Raw genomic sequence first — 18238 nt, 5'->3', positions numbered from 1 at the left:
AGGAGCAGTTCAGTTCCGGTCCAGCGCCTGGTTGGCGGAGGGGACAGGGGTCCTGGTCTCCCTCTGGAGGGCAAAGCACTGCAGGTCCTCATCGATCTCCAACCAGCAGGGCAGGCCAGCAGAGCTTCACAGACAACACCAAAGAAAAAACAGTTGCCAGCCTGTTGAGTGAGAAGGAGAGCCTGAGTGCTTATGCTGCTGATGTTCACCCGTGCATGTCTACCCCACCTTTGACGACACCAAGCAGGGAGAGCTCGTGCTCTAAGCATTCATCCGCTTGAGTGCATCTGGCAGCAGCCCTGGCCAAAGCCGAGCATGTGGTGAATGTCTGGCTGCGCCCGGTTGACCCAGAGGAAAGCGAGGGGGAGGAAGCAACCCGACAAGCCCACAGTGGCTGCGGCAAGGACTGCAGACAGCAGCAGAGCAGTCCATGGAGGGCTCCTACCGCTGTGGGGAGCCAGGCCACATTGCACGCCATTGCCCAGCATTGACTTCATGGAGCTTAGCACTCTAGCTGCGGCTGGGCCAGACCTACAGATTATACAATTACTGCGACCTGGAAGGCACCTCTTGCCAGCTCTGGTGGACACAGGGTTCCACCATCTCCCTGCTGCATCCCAGAACAAGTGAGCCGACACTGCAGGGCTGGTAGACAACCAAGGCTCCACAGTCCACATAACCACAGTCACGGGACAGGGGGTACAGGCGAAGAAGTTGCTGCAGGTGATTGTTGCTGGTAAAGTGGTCCACCACTCGTCCTAGCTGGCCAACATCCAGGACCCATGCATCATTGGGACCCATGCATCATTGAGCTGGGACATTGGCCCACGGGCGATGTGTCCGTAGCCAGGCTACTTCTGGGCACTGGAGCCGTGGTACTCCATGGCACCGAAAGGGGCCCGTCAACATCGACAACGTCGCTTCAAAGTATGAATACTCGTTATAATACAGTGATTTTGTGCCAACAGACAAGCAATTTATTAAACCCAATGTCAAAATAAAGCTAGAGCATTCATGTCATCCATTTTAGCGAATAGCCCAAATAAACACTGCCCTAAACTTTCTTTCTCTGAAATTCTGACTTAACAACTCGGAACCATTTCAGGCTCTCTGAAATGTCCCTAAAAGTCACTAGTTTGTGTGAAGGCGTCATATATGACATCAACACGTCTAATTGGCACACGTTTACAACTAAACGGCATCCTGTTATCAGTCATACAAGTATGATATTATTTTGTTTCATTGTGTACTGGGGACAGTGTGTATGTGTGATTTTGTAGTATATATTTTTTTGTAGTATTTTGTTGTATAACAGAGTATTCATTTTATTATTACAATTTAAAAAAAATATTTTAAACTTATAGATAAAGGTGTTATTTACAAATCGGTGAAAGGTGATTTTCCTGTTGCTATTGACGAGGAAAACAGGGGTGGCCAAAGTTGCTAGCAATCGCCACATTTATCGATTGTCCCTAGACGTGATTTTTAGTCACAAGGGCAGGTCAAAATAGTCGCTACATCTTGGCAACACTCCCAGTGTGGTAGCCTATGTTTCTGCCAAATAAACGAAACAACGCGTTGTTGTCAAAGTCGTTCTGTTGTTGTTTTCAAACAACCCATCGACGTTACAATGTATAACCACATAGGCCTATAACCCCATTAATTACAACACATTTTAACTAACTGTAATAATGTTGCTGAGCAAAGTTATGTCCTCACAGAACGTTAACCTGAATTAATTCAACTTGGTTTACTCATGCAGTGAGGTCTTTGACCATGGGCACTAAGTTGTTGTTTGGACAGCCTTGCTTCAACCTTGCTGCGGTGTCAAACAGACGGGTGAAGGGAAACAGTCTCTGCCCTGTCGGTCATGTACCTATCTGATGCATGTGTGACTGACTTTCGACATGGTTTATTTTTTTATGGCAGGTGCTTGAGTGTAGTGAGTGAGAGCCAAGTGAGTTGAGTGACCCAAAGGTAATCTTTATCACGGCAGTGATCACTGCATTGTCTTTATTGGCTGTGTTAAAGAAGAACTCAGCCCATTCTCGCCAATAGTAGGCTATTTATTTGTGTAATTTTATTTCACGATTCATTCGCATTGTCAAACTAAGATGGCAAGTAGATCAGTGCAACTTTTTATGCTAAGATTCCACTATAAACCATTCCATTTGTGAAGGTTCTCAGCTGGCCACAAGCTCTCTCTCTCTCTCTCTCTCTCTCTCTCTCTCAATTCAATTAAATTAAAATGGCTTTATTGGCATGACTGCATACAATACAACATTGCGAAAAGCATATTGACACAAACTATACAATTGAAATAAACATAAATAGATAAATAAAATGAATAACAATCTCTCTCTCTCTCTCTTACACACACACACACACACACACACACACACACACACACACACACACACAGCTACAGAACAGCTAATAGGCTATACATATAAATTATCGCATGTGAAGGGTTTGCAAAAAGTACAAAGGCATTTGCAAGCATTTGCATTTGCTGGTAAAAGACTGCTTAAAATAAACAGTGAAATAAAGAACTAGAATTTGGACAGTGAGCGGACCTACAAACAACACATTAACGTCAGAGTGTTCGAACGGAGAACTTTTCGGTGCGGACCGGAAGTACGTCATGAGTCACAAAAAACATGGCGGCGTCCTCTGAAATATGGGGCTGAGTTTAAAGTAGTGATTGCTTGCTATATAATTCGTGTATCTTTTGTCTTTATGCTGCACAACGTTGCAGTGGATTGTTTGAAAACAAAGACATTTTCTCGGTTCGTAACTCCTTTTTTATGATCCACACTGTGGCAATATGGTTAGCTGGTCCTGCTGTGGACCTGTCACAGCCTGTGTGATAGCCTGGGTTTAGATGGCAGCCCGTCCACCTAATCTTGTTACGGAAACATGTGGACTTTGAATTATTGTAACGTTAGGACGAGTGGACTTAGAGTATTATATGCCTTTTTCAATCATTCTTATAAGAGGGAGTTAAAACCATGCACCAAAAGAGTGTATTACAGCAGCCTCCCAGTTCAGTGCCACTCAACACACAGAGCTTCTAAACCACCGTGGAGAGTACTGTTTTTTGGAAGCGATGACTTTGCAGTGGAATCTCTAAAGCTTCTCCACGCAAGGTAAATGCTTTAACGTTTTAGCTACATACACCAGAAACACTCCTTGATAACATTACACCCTTAGCCAAGTTAGCTTCCAAGTAACAAGCTGACCTCATGCAATTCCCTTTTCGGTTTTCATTTAGTCTAGAGTCAAATGAGAGGGTTGTGGACACGCTGGAAGTTGTGACTCTGACAGATTCTGCTCCAGTGTGGAGATACGCCAACCAGCACCAACTAAATGTCCACGACTGGCCCAATGTGGATGTCCACGGTCGGTTTGACGTCGGAGTTGTGGTGTCATTCGGATGCCTGCTGAAAGATAATCTGATCAACCAGCTGCCATAGTAGGTTATAATGTAGCCAGTTTCTCTACCTGTCAGTTCACTTTCAGCATGAATACATGCCCCGAAAGGTCGCTATGATGAATGTGATGATAGATGTTATGGCCTACAGTCAGATGGTTTGTGTCTGTGGGTATGTAGGCTACAGTATAGTATTTTTGTGCATGTGCACGGCTATCCACCTTGTCTAAACGTTACTGTTGATGTATTGTGCATAAATGTGAGGGTTGAAGGTGACTGTTGACGGTTTTTGTGTTTGAATGATTTTGTCCACCAACCTGTGTGTAGGCCTATACAATCTAAATTTGTGTGGTGATATGTATTTGTCTGTGTGTAACTTAGTTAAACTGGAGTATTTATGTGGTTTGTGTGTGTCTGTAACTGACCTAAACTGCAGTGTGTATGTGTGTGTGTCTGTGTGTATGTCTCAGTGGGATCCTGAATGTGCACCCCAGTCTGCTGCCGCGCTGGAGGGGCCCGGCCCCTGTTTTCCACACCATCTTGCAGGGAGACACGCTGACTGGGGTCTCGATCATGCAGATCCAGCCCCTGAGGTGAGCAGTTAGACACACCACAGATGGGTCATGTTGTTAACACCCTTGTGTGTGTAACCGTAGCCAGCGGGTACAGAGATGTGCAGTGAGTAACCCTCCGTCCCTGACATCTTAAGAGACGTCCTAGTGACAGACACTAGCACCCACAGGTTTTAGTGTCCTTCATAGCCTCCCATGTCTGAGGTTGCAAGTTTGAGACCCAGTGCAGGACTGCTTGTCTACACAACGCAGGTTACACAGAATACCCCCACACACACACACACAGCATAGACGCTCCAGTGTACCGTATTTTCCGGACTATAAGCCGCTACTTTTTTCCCACGCTTTGAACCTCGCGGCTTAAACAACGATGCGGCTAATTTATGGATTATGATACCTGTGACTGTATATACGGTGGCTTTGTGTTTACGGTGGCTTTGTGGAGCTAGGATGCTAGCATGGATGCAGCCGCATGGATGCTTAGCTCCACGCGATTTCTCAGTATCTCTCAATAACTTAACTAATGTCAAAATAACCACAGTCTACCAGCGTAGACAGAACACAACTCAAAACACTTTAGAAAATAAAATAAAAGTTTACAACAATGCAAATCCAGTCTTCAAGTTCTTTAGCTCACTGGTTTCAAACTAGCGTCTGTCTTCAATCTAACGTTCTAGCTTCTGATTGACTCTTGCGACTGTGCGCTCTTAAAGCAACAGTGCACTTATCTAACTGGCAAAACTAACTATTGTATTAGTTTTGATATTCATTTTAGCCTGTGTAAAGTTAATTTGTTTCAATGTTGCGGTAGGCACCTGCGGCTTATAGACATGTGCGGCTTATTTATGTTAAAAATAATTATTTTTTAAAAATTCAGTGCGTGAGGCTTATATTTAGGTGCGCTCAATAGTCCGGAAATTACGGTAGTTCAGTTAGTGACACACACCACATAGACTGTATTGTTCTCTCCCTCCCTGTCTCCCTCTCACCCTCTCTCTTTCACGCGCGTGCGCACTCTCCTTCTCTAACTACAGTGTAGTGGAACACATTCTAGAGACAACTTGTCTGAATTTGTATTGAATTGCAAAGAAAGCCCATGACTTCACGAATACACCACTTTACTTGACCTGTTATTAACCTGCCTATGACTTAAAGGTACAGTCGGATTCTATTACTTTGGATTAGAGTCAGATCTTATACACTTTTTTGATGAATGCAGCGAATTGCACCTCACAATCCCCGGGGTGTCCATTCAGTGTTTGCACTTAAAGAAGCTCTGGTACACAGTCCTGTCTCTGTAAATGGGAAACAAACAAATTGGCTCAGACCAAGACATAACCAATCCCATCAGCACGTTGCTTAGGAGTGTAATTTGATTGATTGTTTGTCTCCAATATCAACAACCTTTCGCCAGATTTGCAGACTTTACCTTTAAAGAATACAGCACTGGTTTGCAGGTTTGACGTGGGCCCAATCCTGCAGCAGGAGCTGTATGAGGTACCGCCCCGCTGCACAGCTGATGAGCTGGGACAGACTCTCGCTGTTGTGGGAGCCAGATTGGTAAGGGCAGATATTAATCTACAAGGCTTGATGTATAAATACCAATAATGATTCACAAGAGGATGAAAAACTAACGAATCATGCGTTTGAGGGTCATGAGTTGAGTTTTATTTTTGTCTGTAAAAAAGTGTGGATCAAAGTAGAACAAACAGTAGATGCAAAATAGATTATTTCATTTTTACAAAAAATGCTGACTTATTTCATCTTTGATCACGATTCCTAAATCCATATCCAAATTACATTCATTCACACAGTTAATGGATACCCTGAGGAATCTTCCAGAAAGAATCTCCAAGCGGAAGGTGCAAGCAAAGGAAGGGGCAACCTTTGGTAAGGGCCCCTCTTTAAGTTTCAAGTAAAGGTTATCAGAGGTGACTTTGGGCTGTGGGTGTGTGGGTCTGAGGTGTTGACACTGATGTTTTTCCGGGCAGTTCAATGGCAGTTTCCATCATTTCACATTTGCATGTTTTAAATGCAGGTGCAGAATTACTGAAAAGATACCTTCTCAATCACAAGGGAATAGTTATAGAGCTGTAAGGGATACGTCATTAACCAACCGACACATCCCACTCAGGGCCAAAATTAAATTAACAAAAATAAAATAACGTTTTATTGATGCGTTATGACAGGAACACAGGTAACAGGTGGTTGTGATTATTATCTATTAATTATTAGCTGCATACAATGTGCTATATCCCAGTTATCTTATCAAATGTTGGGAGAGGTTGGCTGGGGACAATTGTAACATGCATTACATACAATCGGTTGCAACCACAAGCAAAATAGGCTAGCCACTTTTGTAAAAATGTGACACCCTTGGCTCGTAAGTGACTGTCTCACTGCCATTTTGAAAACAAACGCTCTAAGGAGAAGGCCTACAACATATCAGGAAAAAATACTTATCCACCACTATTTTGGTTTCAATAATGAATAATTCCCCTCAAACTGGAAAGTTACAATTGTCCTTGGCCATGGTTCACTGGGGCACTCATTGCATTTAGATGAAAATGGGAGAAAAAGTAAAGCACTTGTGCTTGAATTAGTGAAGCAAATATAGATGCGATAGGTATATGTTAAAATAAAAGCAGTCACTTCTGCCAGTTGTTTTTGCAACAATGTAAAACAAAGAGCATTACACTAGTACCCAGTCACCCCTATGGTTATTTGAGGTAGGCTATGAAGCATGTCTACTCACTGACGCAGACCTGTGACTCAGCAACGGGCCCTGGTGTGTTGACAGAGATGTGTTTTCTGAGCCGCTTCAAGGATAATGTGACCCCTGCAATAAGAGCTTCTATCATACGACTTAAAACTATTGTGTGTGTGTGTGTGTGTGTGTGTGTACTGTTTGTGCTGTGTTTACTCTGATGTGTTTTCTGCTCAGCCCCTAAGATAATGAAGTGTGATGTGTGTGTGTGTGTCTGATGTGTTTTTTGCTCAGCCCCTAAGATCAGTGTGTCCATGAGCTGGCTGGTGTGGGAGGACCAGACGTGTGTGCAGATCGACCACCTGTACCGAGCCATCGGGTCACGGGTCAGACACACCTCTCTTTCCCTACATGTGGTATTGTTCCTGTGACTCTTATTATTAATAAATCATTATTAATAATAAAGTTATCATTCATAGGGGTGGTATTCGTGTTCCTGTGACTTATTATTAATACAATCATTGTTAATAATAAAGTTATCATTAATAACTTAACTGTTACAGCAAGCTGCTAATAGCCCCAAGATCTTGGGTCTAGACAATTGTAACTGCAAAAAAGGACAGTTGTGGGACTGTTTCAGATAAGACTTTACACCCATAGCAGCAGTCTAAGTTATACCTAGGTTCAGGTAAGCCAAGTTTTAAACTGTTTTAAAGCAACATTATACAACAATTTGCCACTTTTTGAGGTATGTTTGTATTGGCAGCAATACAATGATACAATGCAATTTTGATATATGGAATTTACTGTAATGATATATGGTCATGTGAAGGACAGATAGACGCACATGTCCTTCCGGCTAGCCAACCAGGCTATGCACTGTGTAGTTTTGTGGTCTGGGGCAGAATGCCTTGCGAAAATGTGAGAAAAGCTTTCCCAGCACATCATCACCAATTACATCACCAAAGGACACCTGTTAGCAAGCTTTTATCACTGCAGACTTGGCTATTGGTGGCAAAAATCCCCCCCCCCCTAAGAAAACTTGTGGTGTTCCTGCACAGTCCTGTCCTGGCTCTGTAAATGGGAAACAGAGTGGCTCGGACCGAGCCCTACACTATTAACCAGGCTGCTAACGTCAACATTGTTGCTTCAGGAGCACGGAAGGGAGGGGTGTAGGCAGGGAGGTGTTTGATTGGATGTTGAGGTCAAATATCAACAACCCTTCATCTGGATTGAGGACTACACCTTTAAGTAGACCTTTGAATATAGTTCAGAGGAAGTATGCATTCATAAGAAGGTGTGGAGCTGTCATGATGTAAATTATCTCGTGTGTTTAATGCACAGATTCCATTAAGAACCATCTGGATGGGAAGGACTGTGAAGTTGTCGGACTTTGTTGGGAAGTGCAATGTTTCACTCACAGGTACTTACTTACGTAGGCGATAAAATGTTTTGTTTGTTGAACATAATCTCTTATGAGAACAGGAACAGGACAAAACAAGAAATAAACGCTTGTGTGTTTTAGGCGTCCAGTCATCAGTCCCCGGCACCATATGTTTTCTGAAGGAGATAAACTCCCTAGCTGTGCGTTGTAAGGTAGGCTTCCCTCACAGTTATGTTTCAATAGAAATGTAAAATCCTCTAACTCAACTGGTAGAACAAAGTGCTAACAACATCAATGTCATAGACTTGTTAATCAAAGTGTTCACATACCGATGAAAATATATGACTGGACTGCTTTGGATAAAAGCGTCTGTTAAATGACAAAAATGTCAAAAAGTACATTTAAATGTTAAACTGTCAATTGTTATTGGTGCGACATGAACGAATACAATTGAATAAAATGTAAAACTATGCTTGAGTGGCATCTAAATGATGTGCTTCCTGACCACTGCAGGACGGCTGGGTGGGGTTTAAAACGGTAAAGCTCAAGAAGCGTCTGTCAGCGGCAGATTTCTACAATGGCTATCTGCACCAGAGTGTCTTCAGGACGTCACCGACAGCTACAGACTGTGTGTTTCAAAGTGTCAAAGCTGGAACCCTCAAATCAAACAAGACAGACTCTTATGTCATGGGCAAGAGCACCCAATGAACACCCTGCAGCGATTACTGTTTAATCCAATCAGAAGCATCCAGATCAATTCATAGTATCCTTTGGTTTGTCTGTTTTAAGACAAATTGTTGATGTCAATGTACATTTGTTGTGCCTCGTGACTGTGATGGCATAAATGACCATTAAACAGATCTAAAAGTATTTTTGTCAAGTGTATTGATGTAGTAGTAGTAGATACATAAAAATCCTGTATTGTCACGATTTAAGTGGCTGTCTAAGGTGGCTAGAATCCCGCATAACCATAGATGTTAACACAATACTATGACCAATATGAACATGGGAGTGGGAGAGGTTTTTGTACAAATGTTTGGACACACACAACACACACACACACTCAAAGACAACCAGCAGGTGGAGCTGGCTATTAACCTGTGTTTCACTGTTTTTTCACTGGCAGGGCATAACAAGGGGAAGCACTAGAACAGTGGATTTGTTCAGAGTTCAAAGGAGTTTCATAATTACAATATTTCTTTCTGAAAAGCCTCCCAGACTTACCCTGCAGAGATCATAAATCCTTCAGACTAAAACAGAAAATCTAGACATCAATATCAGCTCTTATAATAGAATCATTCAGGGGTGGATAAGTACAAACGTGCACAATGCCTAGGGAACTCTCTAGAATGGCAAGATTAATGAATGGACATGATGAGTGATCCCACAGAGGCGGTTTTGTCAGGTATGAAGCCTGTTGGCGGGGGTCCTTCTCCTAAGTCTTTTTATTGTTTTCCTGGGAAGACCTCTGCTGGGGTAGTTCTGGTTAAACCCCTGGCAGCTGGGGGCTACTCATAGCCCCGTTGGCGATATAATGCTCATAGGTGTGTGCTCGGAAAGAGACGTAAGTTCAGTACGGAGACCTGCTTCACTGTTTAACAAGCATTCACTGCAGGCTTGGCATTTCTGTGCTTATAGACTAGTAATCCTGTCTACTGGCTTAGGTGTGTTATTACTTCTGCCAAGGAGGTTGTGTTTTCGGTTCGGTTTGTCTGTGTGTCTGTAAACAGGATTACACATAGGTCAAGGAAGAACCCGTTACATTTTGGAGCGGATCCAAATCACAGGGCGGATCCACAAATGATTTTTCACTTTACTTAACATTGCGAACTAGGGCATTTAACTTTGGCGGAGGTCTGCACTTTACGAGTGCCGTTCTAGTCTTAAATTATGTTACAAGTTTTGCTTCCCACTGAGAAGTTCGGTCTGGATGTCGACTAAATCCTCTTTTAGGTTAAGTATTCCTGTTCCAGAATACCAATTGGTGTCATGCTGTGTTATAGAGCAGTGAGCTGAACACAAAGTGTGTCTGTTACCGCGACATAAAGCCCATCTGAGCCTGGGTTGGATGCTTGTCAGTTACCCCTGATATTTAGCTGCAGCCTTTTCTCCTGTCCAGTGCTCAACTTGTGGTTTTCTTGCTATCTTGCTAAAAAGCATACTTTATAATATATGAAAATATAGGAACACCTAAAATGTCCTAATCCCACAGAAAAAAAATCTCAATCCCAACACTCATTGACACCACTGGATTAAAACTCTGAAAGGTCTTTTCAGAGCCGTGTGTGTGTGTGTGTGTGTGTGTGTGTGTGTGTGAGAGTGTTGGGGGGGGTCATTGACTTTTGTCTGGTTGGTGACATTTGAAGCCCCCTGGCCTGATGAGGCCCTAGGTGAAGAATGCTGTCATTGAGAGGCTATCGATGGTCTCGTGTCCCCTGATGAAGTGCAGAGCCCTGGCCCCAGGCACGCGGGACAAAGGGCAAACGCTATTCCCAGCACTGGCACAGGCTAATACACCAGCCTAGGCAGCCCCCCCCCCCCCCCACACACACACACACACAGACACACACACAACCCACTGAACCCCATCACAACTATTCCCTGCTTTGGCACCAGTTTGAACAACCCCGATCCCTATACATACCGTCACACAACCACAATCTACGCACATAGCTAGATACAGCCTGCCCTGTTCCACAAACACATAAACACAACCGTGCACATACACTCCTAACCCTGATCTATAACTATGTTCAAGCCACACTGTTGTCACCTGAGTCTGTTACCTACAGTCATTCACTTGACTTGACTTGACTTGACTTGAGAGACTTCACTTCACTTGAGTTCTTGTATTCCTTGTACATTTCATGACTAAAGTATTTCTGAGCTCACTGCTCACTGTTCCAAAGTCGTAGAGTCCACGTAACATACGCAGCACGCTACAAACTCTGACACTTTTCTGACACTAAATCACGACACAGCTGCTCCATGCTGGTGGTTCTTGTCTGCTGCGCTAACGTCTCTGGCTACCCCCAACGGTGCAAACACGCTATCATCTCCAGCCGCCACACAGCTAAATCATGCTAACATCTCTAGCAGGTCCACAGCTCTAACATGCTAACATTTCTAGCAGGTCATGCTGGACTGACTGCATTGTTCCACTGCATGACAATCTGGCTACAGCTAATCCCAGCCGTCACGTCTACAGACGTGCCCCCCCTCCCCACACCCTCTCAGATTCCCTCCCCAGGGAGAATATAGACATGAACGCATTAGAGTTCTCACATGGCCCACAGATCACACCGGCAAGACTCAAGGCCACCGCCTACACTTCCTGAATGTTCACTACACACACACACACACACACACACACACACACACACACACACACACACACACACACACACACACACACACACATAAACACATATTTACACACACATACCTGCACCTGCAGAAACACCCCTGATTCCTCTGTATACATACACACAAAGTCTTCATGTCCTTGCACACACACACATACACACACATGCACTCTCCCTCTCTATCTTTCTTTCTTACACACACACACACACACCTGTTGTGGTTATCCCTGCAGAGCCATAGGTCTGATGGCCAGAAGAGAGCAGAGGCCAGATAGTGATGCCACTGCTGACAGCCTGCCGGAGAAATGGAAATGGCTGTGTGTGTGTGTGTGTGTGTGTGTGTGTGTGTGTGTGTGTGTGTGTGTGTGTGTGTGTGTGTGTGTGTGTGTGTGTGTAGTGAACATTCAGGAGGTGTAGGCGGTGGCCTTGAGTCTTGCCGGGGTGATCTGTGGGCCATGTGTGTGTGCCGTGTGTGTGTGTGCCTTGGGTTTGTGTGTGTGTGTATAAGAAAGAGAGAGAGAGAGAGAGAGAGAGAGAGAGAGAGAGAGAGAGAGAGAGAGAGAGAGAGAGAGAGAGAGAGTGTGTGTGCGTGTGCGTGCGTCTGTGCACTTGTAAATGTCTGTGTTAATGATGACATCATGAGACTAGTGAGAGGTATATAGCTTAGTGCATTTGAGTTTGGCACAGGCCGTAAAGTAGCTCTGTGTGTGTGTATGTGGGTACATGCATGTGGGTGGTGGTGTATGTTGGCTGTGAAGGTGTGTTAATGAAGTTTATTGGTCAGTGGTGTGTAGGTTGGATGTGTGTGTGTGTGTGTGTGTGTGTGTGTGTGTTTTGATGGAGGTACTGGTGTAAAGGATACATGAAGGATTGGATGAGTATGTTTAAATGCATGGATGTGTGGATGGCACGTCATGTAATGACAGAGACACACAGAGACACACAGAGACACACAGAGACACACAGAGACACACAGACACACAGACACACAGACAGAACCCCAAACAGAACCCCAATGGGGACCTGATGAAAAGATAATGGAATCTCACACATCTACACAAAATGGCTTGGGGGCAGAGGATGTTGTCATTATTTTTTGATTTGTCAACACCACATCTAAACCCTCTTGATAAAAAAAACTTGTCTAATTGCGACTTGAGTTGAAAGTTGAGAGAGATGTGCTCTAACCAATCATTATGGAGTACGATGTATGGGGCACATGTGCTGGGGGATGGGGGCTCTTTCATACCAAGCATGGGAGGGATAATGGCCGACGAGATTTACAGAAAATATCAGGACACCTACCAGCCAATCAGTGTTGTGTAATACTTTATATCGCATCACATTTGTGTTTAAAGGAACAACAGCAGCCTACGGTCTATACGGTCAGGACTTTAATTGCAGACATTGGGTTTGAAGTGTTGGCATATGGTGTGAAGGACACATGGTGGAAATCTAGAGGACGCCGTCCGGCTGAGAGACAGAGGTGTAAAATCAACAGAGTGGCAGCTGAGACAGTTTCCTGGACCAGACCTTTCTCATTATTCTGAACCCTGTCAGAAAGGTCACGCTTGTTTGCGAGTGATGGACAGCCTGCGTGGAGAAGGAGAGGGCTGGCAATGTTGTTAACAGTGCGTTATATTTTATGGGGAGCTGCCACATTATTACGTCTATACTGCGCTCCTAGAGGGCCTTAGTATAGGATGCACACTGGTTTACATTCAGGGCCATGCATATCGCATGACAAGATTTATAGGTAGGGTGGAGGAATGTCTAGATGTTTAGAAGTGTCAGAAAACTATGGTTGGTTCCCACACAGAGAACATCCAAGCTTGTTCCCTTAACCCCTGTCCGGTTTCCTACCACCAAGGGTCTGTCAAGCCCCCCAGATCTGTTTCTGTTACCCTATATTGTCTATCCTGCGCTCATAGAGGGATTTAGTATAGGATACACTGGGGTTCACATTCAGGGCCATGCTTATCACATGACAAGATTTATAGGTAGGGTGGAAGAATGTCTGAAAGTTTAGAAGAGTCCGTCAATCACAGTGGGTGCCTACAAAGACACCAGAATTGCCTGAAAGGTGCAGTCCCTGATTCCAATCTGATACACTGTTTATCAAATTCAGTGAATTGCTACTCAAGGTCTTCTTGCTGTCGGTTCAGTGTGTGAGCTCCAAAAAACTCTGACTGTGTGCACACAGTCCTGGCTCTTGCCTGTAAATGGGAATCAAACATAGTGGCTCAATTCCAGCCAGTCATGACGTTGTTTCAGGAGCACGTAAGGGAGGGGTGTAATTGAATTTGCTGTTATAATCAGTAACTTCCGTCAGAATGGCGGCCTACATCTTTAAAGCTCATCTGGGTTCTGACCACTGGGGTCTCTCTCCCCCCCCCTTATGGTACCCAATATTGTGTACATCTAGAATGTTGCCCCTTGCCCTAGTCCTGGTCCTGGGCTTGTTGCACCCATGTCCCCGTTATCTTAGCCTCTGTGCCCTGTTACAGCCAGAGTGCTGGGGTCTATGTTTAGTGGGCAACAGAAGCACTGGCCCACTCTGACCTGGGCCATACCCTTAGATTCCAGCGGTCTGTTGTTTGAATATGAGGAACAATGGTAAAGGCACTTCACGTGTTTAGACGCTTGAGTACTAGCATAAGGAACCGTGTGTATACTATATTGTATATAAATCCTTCTCTTGTATACTATGAAGTAGACTGACAGGATGATTATGTTTTAGTTGTTGTAAAGTTGTTTCTTTTTGCATTCATATTGTTGTATGATAAATATAGGTATAAGTATAAGTACAAACGCAGTCAGTGTTCAGTCAGTGAATATACGGGAGGTTATTGTAGCTGTGTTAAAAATGAACTGCCATATAACCTCATTCCTTCAGTGTTTCTTCCAAAGCTTCCTACCCCTACCTACCCTGGACAAATGAAAGCACAACTGGCTGACAAACGAGTGAATGGCAGGTAGTCATGCATTGCCTTCTGGTCTTGACTGTTTGGATGTTATGTGTCTATATTATTTGATTCTACTATTCATTTGAATATTTAGCATTGCTTTAGAGCTACACCACTGAAATAGTTCTGAGGGTAATTCTGACAGAAAAGTGTCTGATCTTGGAAGTATGTCACTATTTTTAAACAACACAACCTACATATTATGCCTTTAAGACAGGCTTTTAAGTGTGTTGTACACTCCTGTAGTTTTTTCTGTCACAGGCAGCGCTGTCCTGTGTGTGATGGAGTAATGAACATTCCAGTCAGAATCAGAGGTGTTTAAGTATCAGAGTTGTCAACAGCCCCTTGTGCCTTTGTTTGCACAGCTCTGAAGTTGTGGTCTTGCAATGTCTGTACGGTGGCATGCTTAGGACGTCTCAAGTAAATATGTGAGAGCTACTTCTCATGTTTCAGCTGGTGATTGGTGAAGATCAGCCCTCACAGTGGCTGACATTTCAATCTGGTCAAGGTCTGGCCCCGGTCATATCATCTGGCCCAACTCCAGAGTCCCACCTCCATGGTTCTAACGCCACAGTTCTCCTGGAGGGTTCCCGGAAGTGTCTGTGTTCCCACTGAGACAGGAACCGTCTCTCCCTGCCAGTGAGCGCAGCAGGGCATCCTTCAGCCCCTTTGGCCTCTTTCATCAGTTCCCACCATCCCTCACTCCTCTGTCCGTGCCCTTGTTCTTACTCCATCTCTCATCTCTTTGTTTTTTTTAAGCACTGGTGGGTCAAGGCTCCTGGCTGGTGCTGGGTGCGAAGAGGCTTTGCTGGAGTCAGGTTCTAAATTTAACACCCTTGTCCACTGCCACAGCCCCCGCCCTCCCCAAACACCCCTCCATCTACACTCCCATTCACTCTGCAGCCTCCCCCCCCAAAAAAAATCGTGTCAGGCAGAGGAAGTGTTCTAGATGGGGAGGGGAAGGGGAAGGGGAAGGGAAAGGGGAAGGGGGGGCGGTAAAATAATTGAAATATGGACAGGGCAGATGGAGAGTGTCATCAGAGAGACAGTTTAGAGAGAGACCGGCGGGGCGGGGGGGGGGGGGGGGGGGGTGATACTCACACATTTGGAGGTACACAGCGATTATCTCAGTGCGAAAGAGAGGGCTGAGTCTGCTCCAGAGGATGGGTGGGAGGAAGAGTGGGGTGTGAGTGTGGGTGGGTCTGAGTGTGGGGGGTGTAGGGGGCAAGTATTTATAGGGCAAAAAGGAGGGGTGGGTGAGAGAAGAGTTTGTTTGACAGACCCAGAGTGGAAGCTTTATCCAGGATGCCCGAGCCAGCTAAAAAAGCAGGTACAGTTGCTGTGGGTTCAGTTGGAGAGGTTTGGGTGTATTACTGAGCGTGTCTTCTAATGTCTGGAAAGAATAGGATGCTATAGCTATCAGGGATGGTTTATGGTGGAAGAGATGCTTGCTGTAGGAAATGAGAGAATGACATCACTAATGTTTACTTTGACCAGATCTCTAACCCCTGGTTGATCAATCATCACCATTATCATGTGAGGTTTTCGAGTCAACGTCGTTGTGGCTCCCTCTTTGAGCTGAGGTGCTAAAGCTGAGAAACCTAAGCCTCACGCTGGGAGACAGCCGTCTCTGTTCTCTCAGTGAGCAGTTCAATAACGTCATCATTACACCTGCTTTCTTCCGGCTTTATTTCCATTCCAGCTCTGTCACAGGTTCCTTTGTTTTCCTGAAAGAATTGGAAATACTTCACAGATGACTAGCACTCTTGAGTCATAGTCCTTTTTCTGTGCTCGGTCTTTAACTGTTCATCATCTCCCAAGAATCTCTGGTCTGTCGAACACTCTGTGTCCTCGGTTGCACAAGCGGCCGTGGTGATTAACGTGTGCTTCTCTGATGACAGATCACAGAAACACTCATCGCATTTGTCATCACCAACAGTCATCCATTACGTGAAGAACAAGATGAACCCACATACACTGAAAAGAATATTAAGTTGGATTTACTTCAGTGTGATGTGGACGTCGGTTCCAGATAAATCAACACAGCAGTTCTTTCAATTTACAAAATGTATTTAGATCCCTTATAAAACAGACAAACAGACAGACTTAACCGACTTATTCCACTGAAATAGTTTAAAGTTACATGAAATAGGTGTCACAGATGTCTTTATTTAACTGTGACTTCAACACCAACGTGTGATACAGGTCTGATAAGCAGGTACATACAGTGCATTATTTTACCCAGGTTGCTTTGAAAACATTGCAATGTCACTGCAACTACCTCATTATATTGAAATGTTGCTGCTTCTAGAAATTACCCATATTGATTAAGATGAGCAGCAGCTTTTAGAAGCGTACATTACACAACACTGGAACCACTGAGATCTTGATCAATTATCAATACCTGACATGTTTATGTTTATGTTTATGGCACATTTCAAAGCAAAACATAGACACAGTCCATGTCCTAAGTTGCACTTGTATCATCATGGAATCATTATAGTAACATTAACAATAACATGCAACACCAATATCTAAACTTGATTTTTCAAGGCCAATGGGAATCCATTTAACAAGGAAGTGGTGACAGCAAGGTTCTCCAGAGGCCCCATGTGATCATTTACATTCCCTGCTGTGAACATACTGCATTGCTTGGCGCTTAACATGGTTGAATTGGATGAGATGGACACTGTGTCCGGATTAGTTGGTTCAACTAAATAACATCATGTTTTAAGGAGAAGCAAGACTAGTTTGTGCAATTATTGTGTAATGTAATGCGGTTTAGTAAACCACAACCCATCCTTTCCCTTTTTTCAGTGTAGAATGATGCAGTGCACTGTGCAATCATCTAAAATAACACCTCATGGATGCACTGAAGTTCCTGATGGATGTTACAGTTCATAGTTCCATTCCTCTGAAACACTGTTGCGGTGACTGTCCCTGACTTTGACAGTTCTTCCTGTCTTTGCCCCAGTGCTGATGGAAGCCATGGCTCTGTTTCAGCCAGGTGTCCATTGCCATCTGAACAAGATGTTGTAAATAGACAGTCAACTGGAGGTCCCTCTGCAATCGGTGCTATGCCAGGAGTGCGCCTCTTAGCTTTGGAAAGATGCTTAGAGCAACATCAAATTCCCCTCACAAACGCAGAGGACAATCCACAAAGATACCGGATTGGATTCCTGCCGTGCAAGTGGCTTTTCTGTTTGACCTCCCTTGGGGGAGTGGATATGGAGATCAGGGCAAGGATAGCAGCCTACAGCATTGAGTTACCATGTGCATCCATCCAGGCTAAATACTGGTAGATTAGGTGCGCTAAGACTGGTAGCATTCAAACAATGCAGCTCAAATTATGAGAGGTGATCCTATATAAGCAATTCAGCCTGATCCCTGAATCTGCAGACAATCACTGCATTAGTCTCTGCCAAGTCCAGCACGTTTTGCAACATTAAAACAGAATAGATTAAAATGCCATTTTTTCTTCTTTTTTATTTTATTCATACATTCATTGTTGACTGTGCTTCCCTCTCCTATGGCAAAGTTGGGACAGTGATTCTAATGCAGTTCTAATGGTTCTAATGTAGTTTTCAGGATGCTGAGCACATTCACCGCTCACATAGTGTAACCCTATGACACCATGTTGTGATGAAGCACATGACACACAGTGGTGATGCACGTCACGTCCTACTCTGCTGATCAGTCCAGTTCTATGACGTGTTTGTTTATATGGGGTGTTGAGTTGAGAAAATACAAACAATGACTTTGATTTAAAATAAAATCTGTTACCATAGAGTTCCTACAGACATTGATTCAG

General features: G+C 44.2%; 2 protein-coding genes across 5 annotated transcripts in view; both read left to right on the top strand.

Moving 5' to 3' along the window:
• Positions 1-2601: 2601 nt before the first annotated feature.
• Positions 2602-8964, top strand: mtfmt (mitochondrial methionyl-tRNA formyltransferase). Its single transcript, XM_012819405.3, has 9 exons — positions 2602-3149; positions 3275-3475; positions 3904-4026; positions 5463-5565; positions 5820-5895; positions 7007-7098; positions 8057-8135; positions 8238-8308; positions 8610-8964. The coding sequence occupies exons 1-9, from the start codon at positions 2920-2922 to the stop codon at positions 8802-8804; spliced, it is 1170 nt and encodes a 389-aa protein (XP_012674859.1). The 5' UTR covers positions 2602-2919; the 3' UTR covers positions 8805-8964.
• A 6685-nt stretch (positions 8965-15649) lies between these two features.
• The window catches only part of mybpc3 (myosin binding protein C3), a 48327-nt gene continuing 45738 nt past the window's right edge, over positions 15650-18238 (top strand). For 3 of the 4 annotated variants that reach the window (XM_031586831.1, XM_031586830.1, XM_031586829.1), the window contains exon 1: positions 15651-15757. In XM_031586831.1, the coding sequence (XP_031442691.1) occupies positions 15733-15757 (25 nt within the window). In that variant the 5' untranslated portion in view covers positions 15651-15732. Of the gene's footprint in view, positions 15758-18238 lie in introns of all 4 variants that reach the window. The other variant, XM_031586828.1, reaches the window with a different exon arrangement.

Source organism: Clupea harengus, chromosome 20 (genome assembly GCF_900700415.2).
Source record: "Clupea harengus chromosome 20, Ch_v2.0.2, whole genome shotgun sequence".
Classification (NCBI taxonomy): Eukaryota; Metazoa; Chordata; class Actinopteri; order Clupeiformes; family Clupeidae; genus Clupea; species Clupea harengus.
This window is presented reverse-complemented; position numbering and strand designations above follow the sequence as displayed.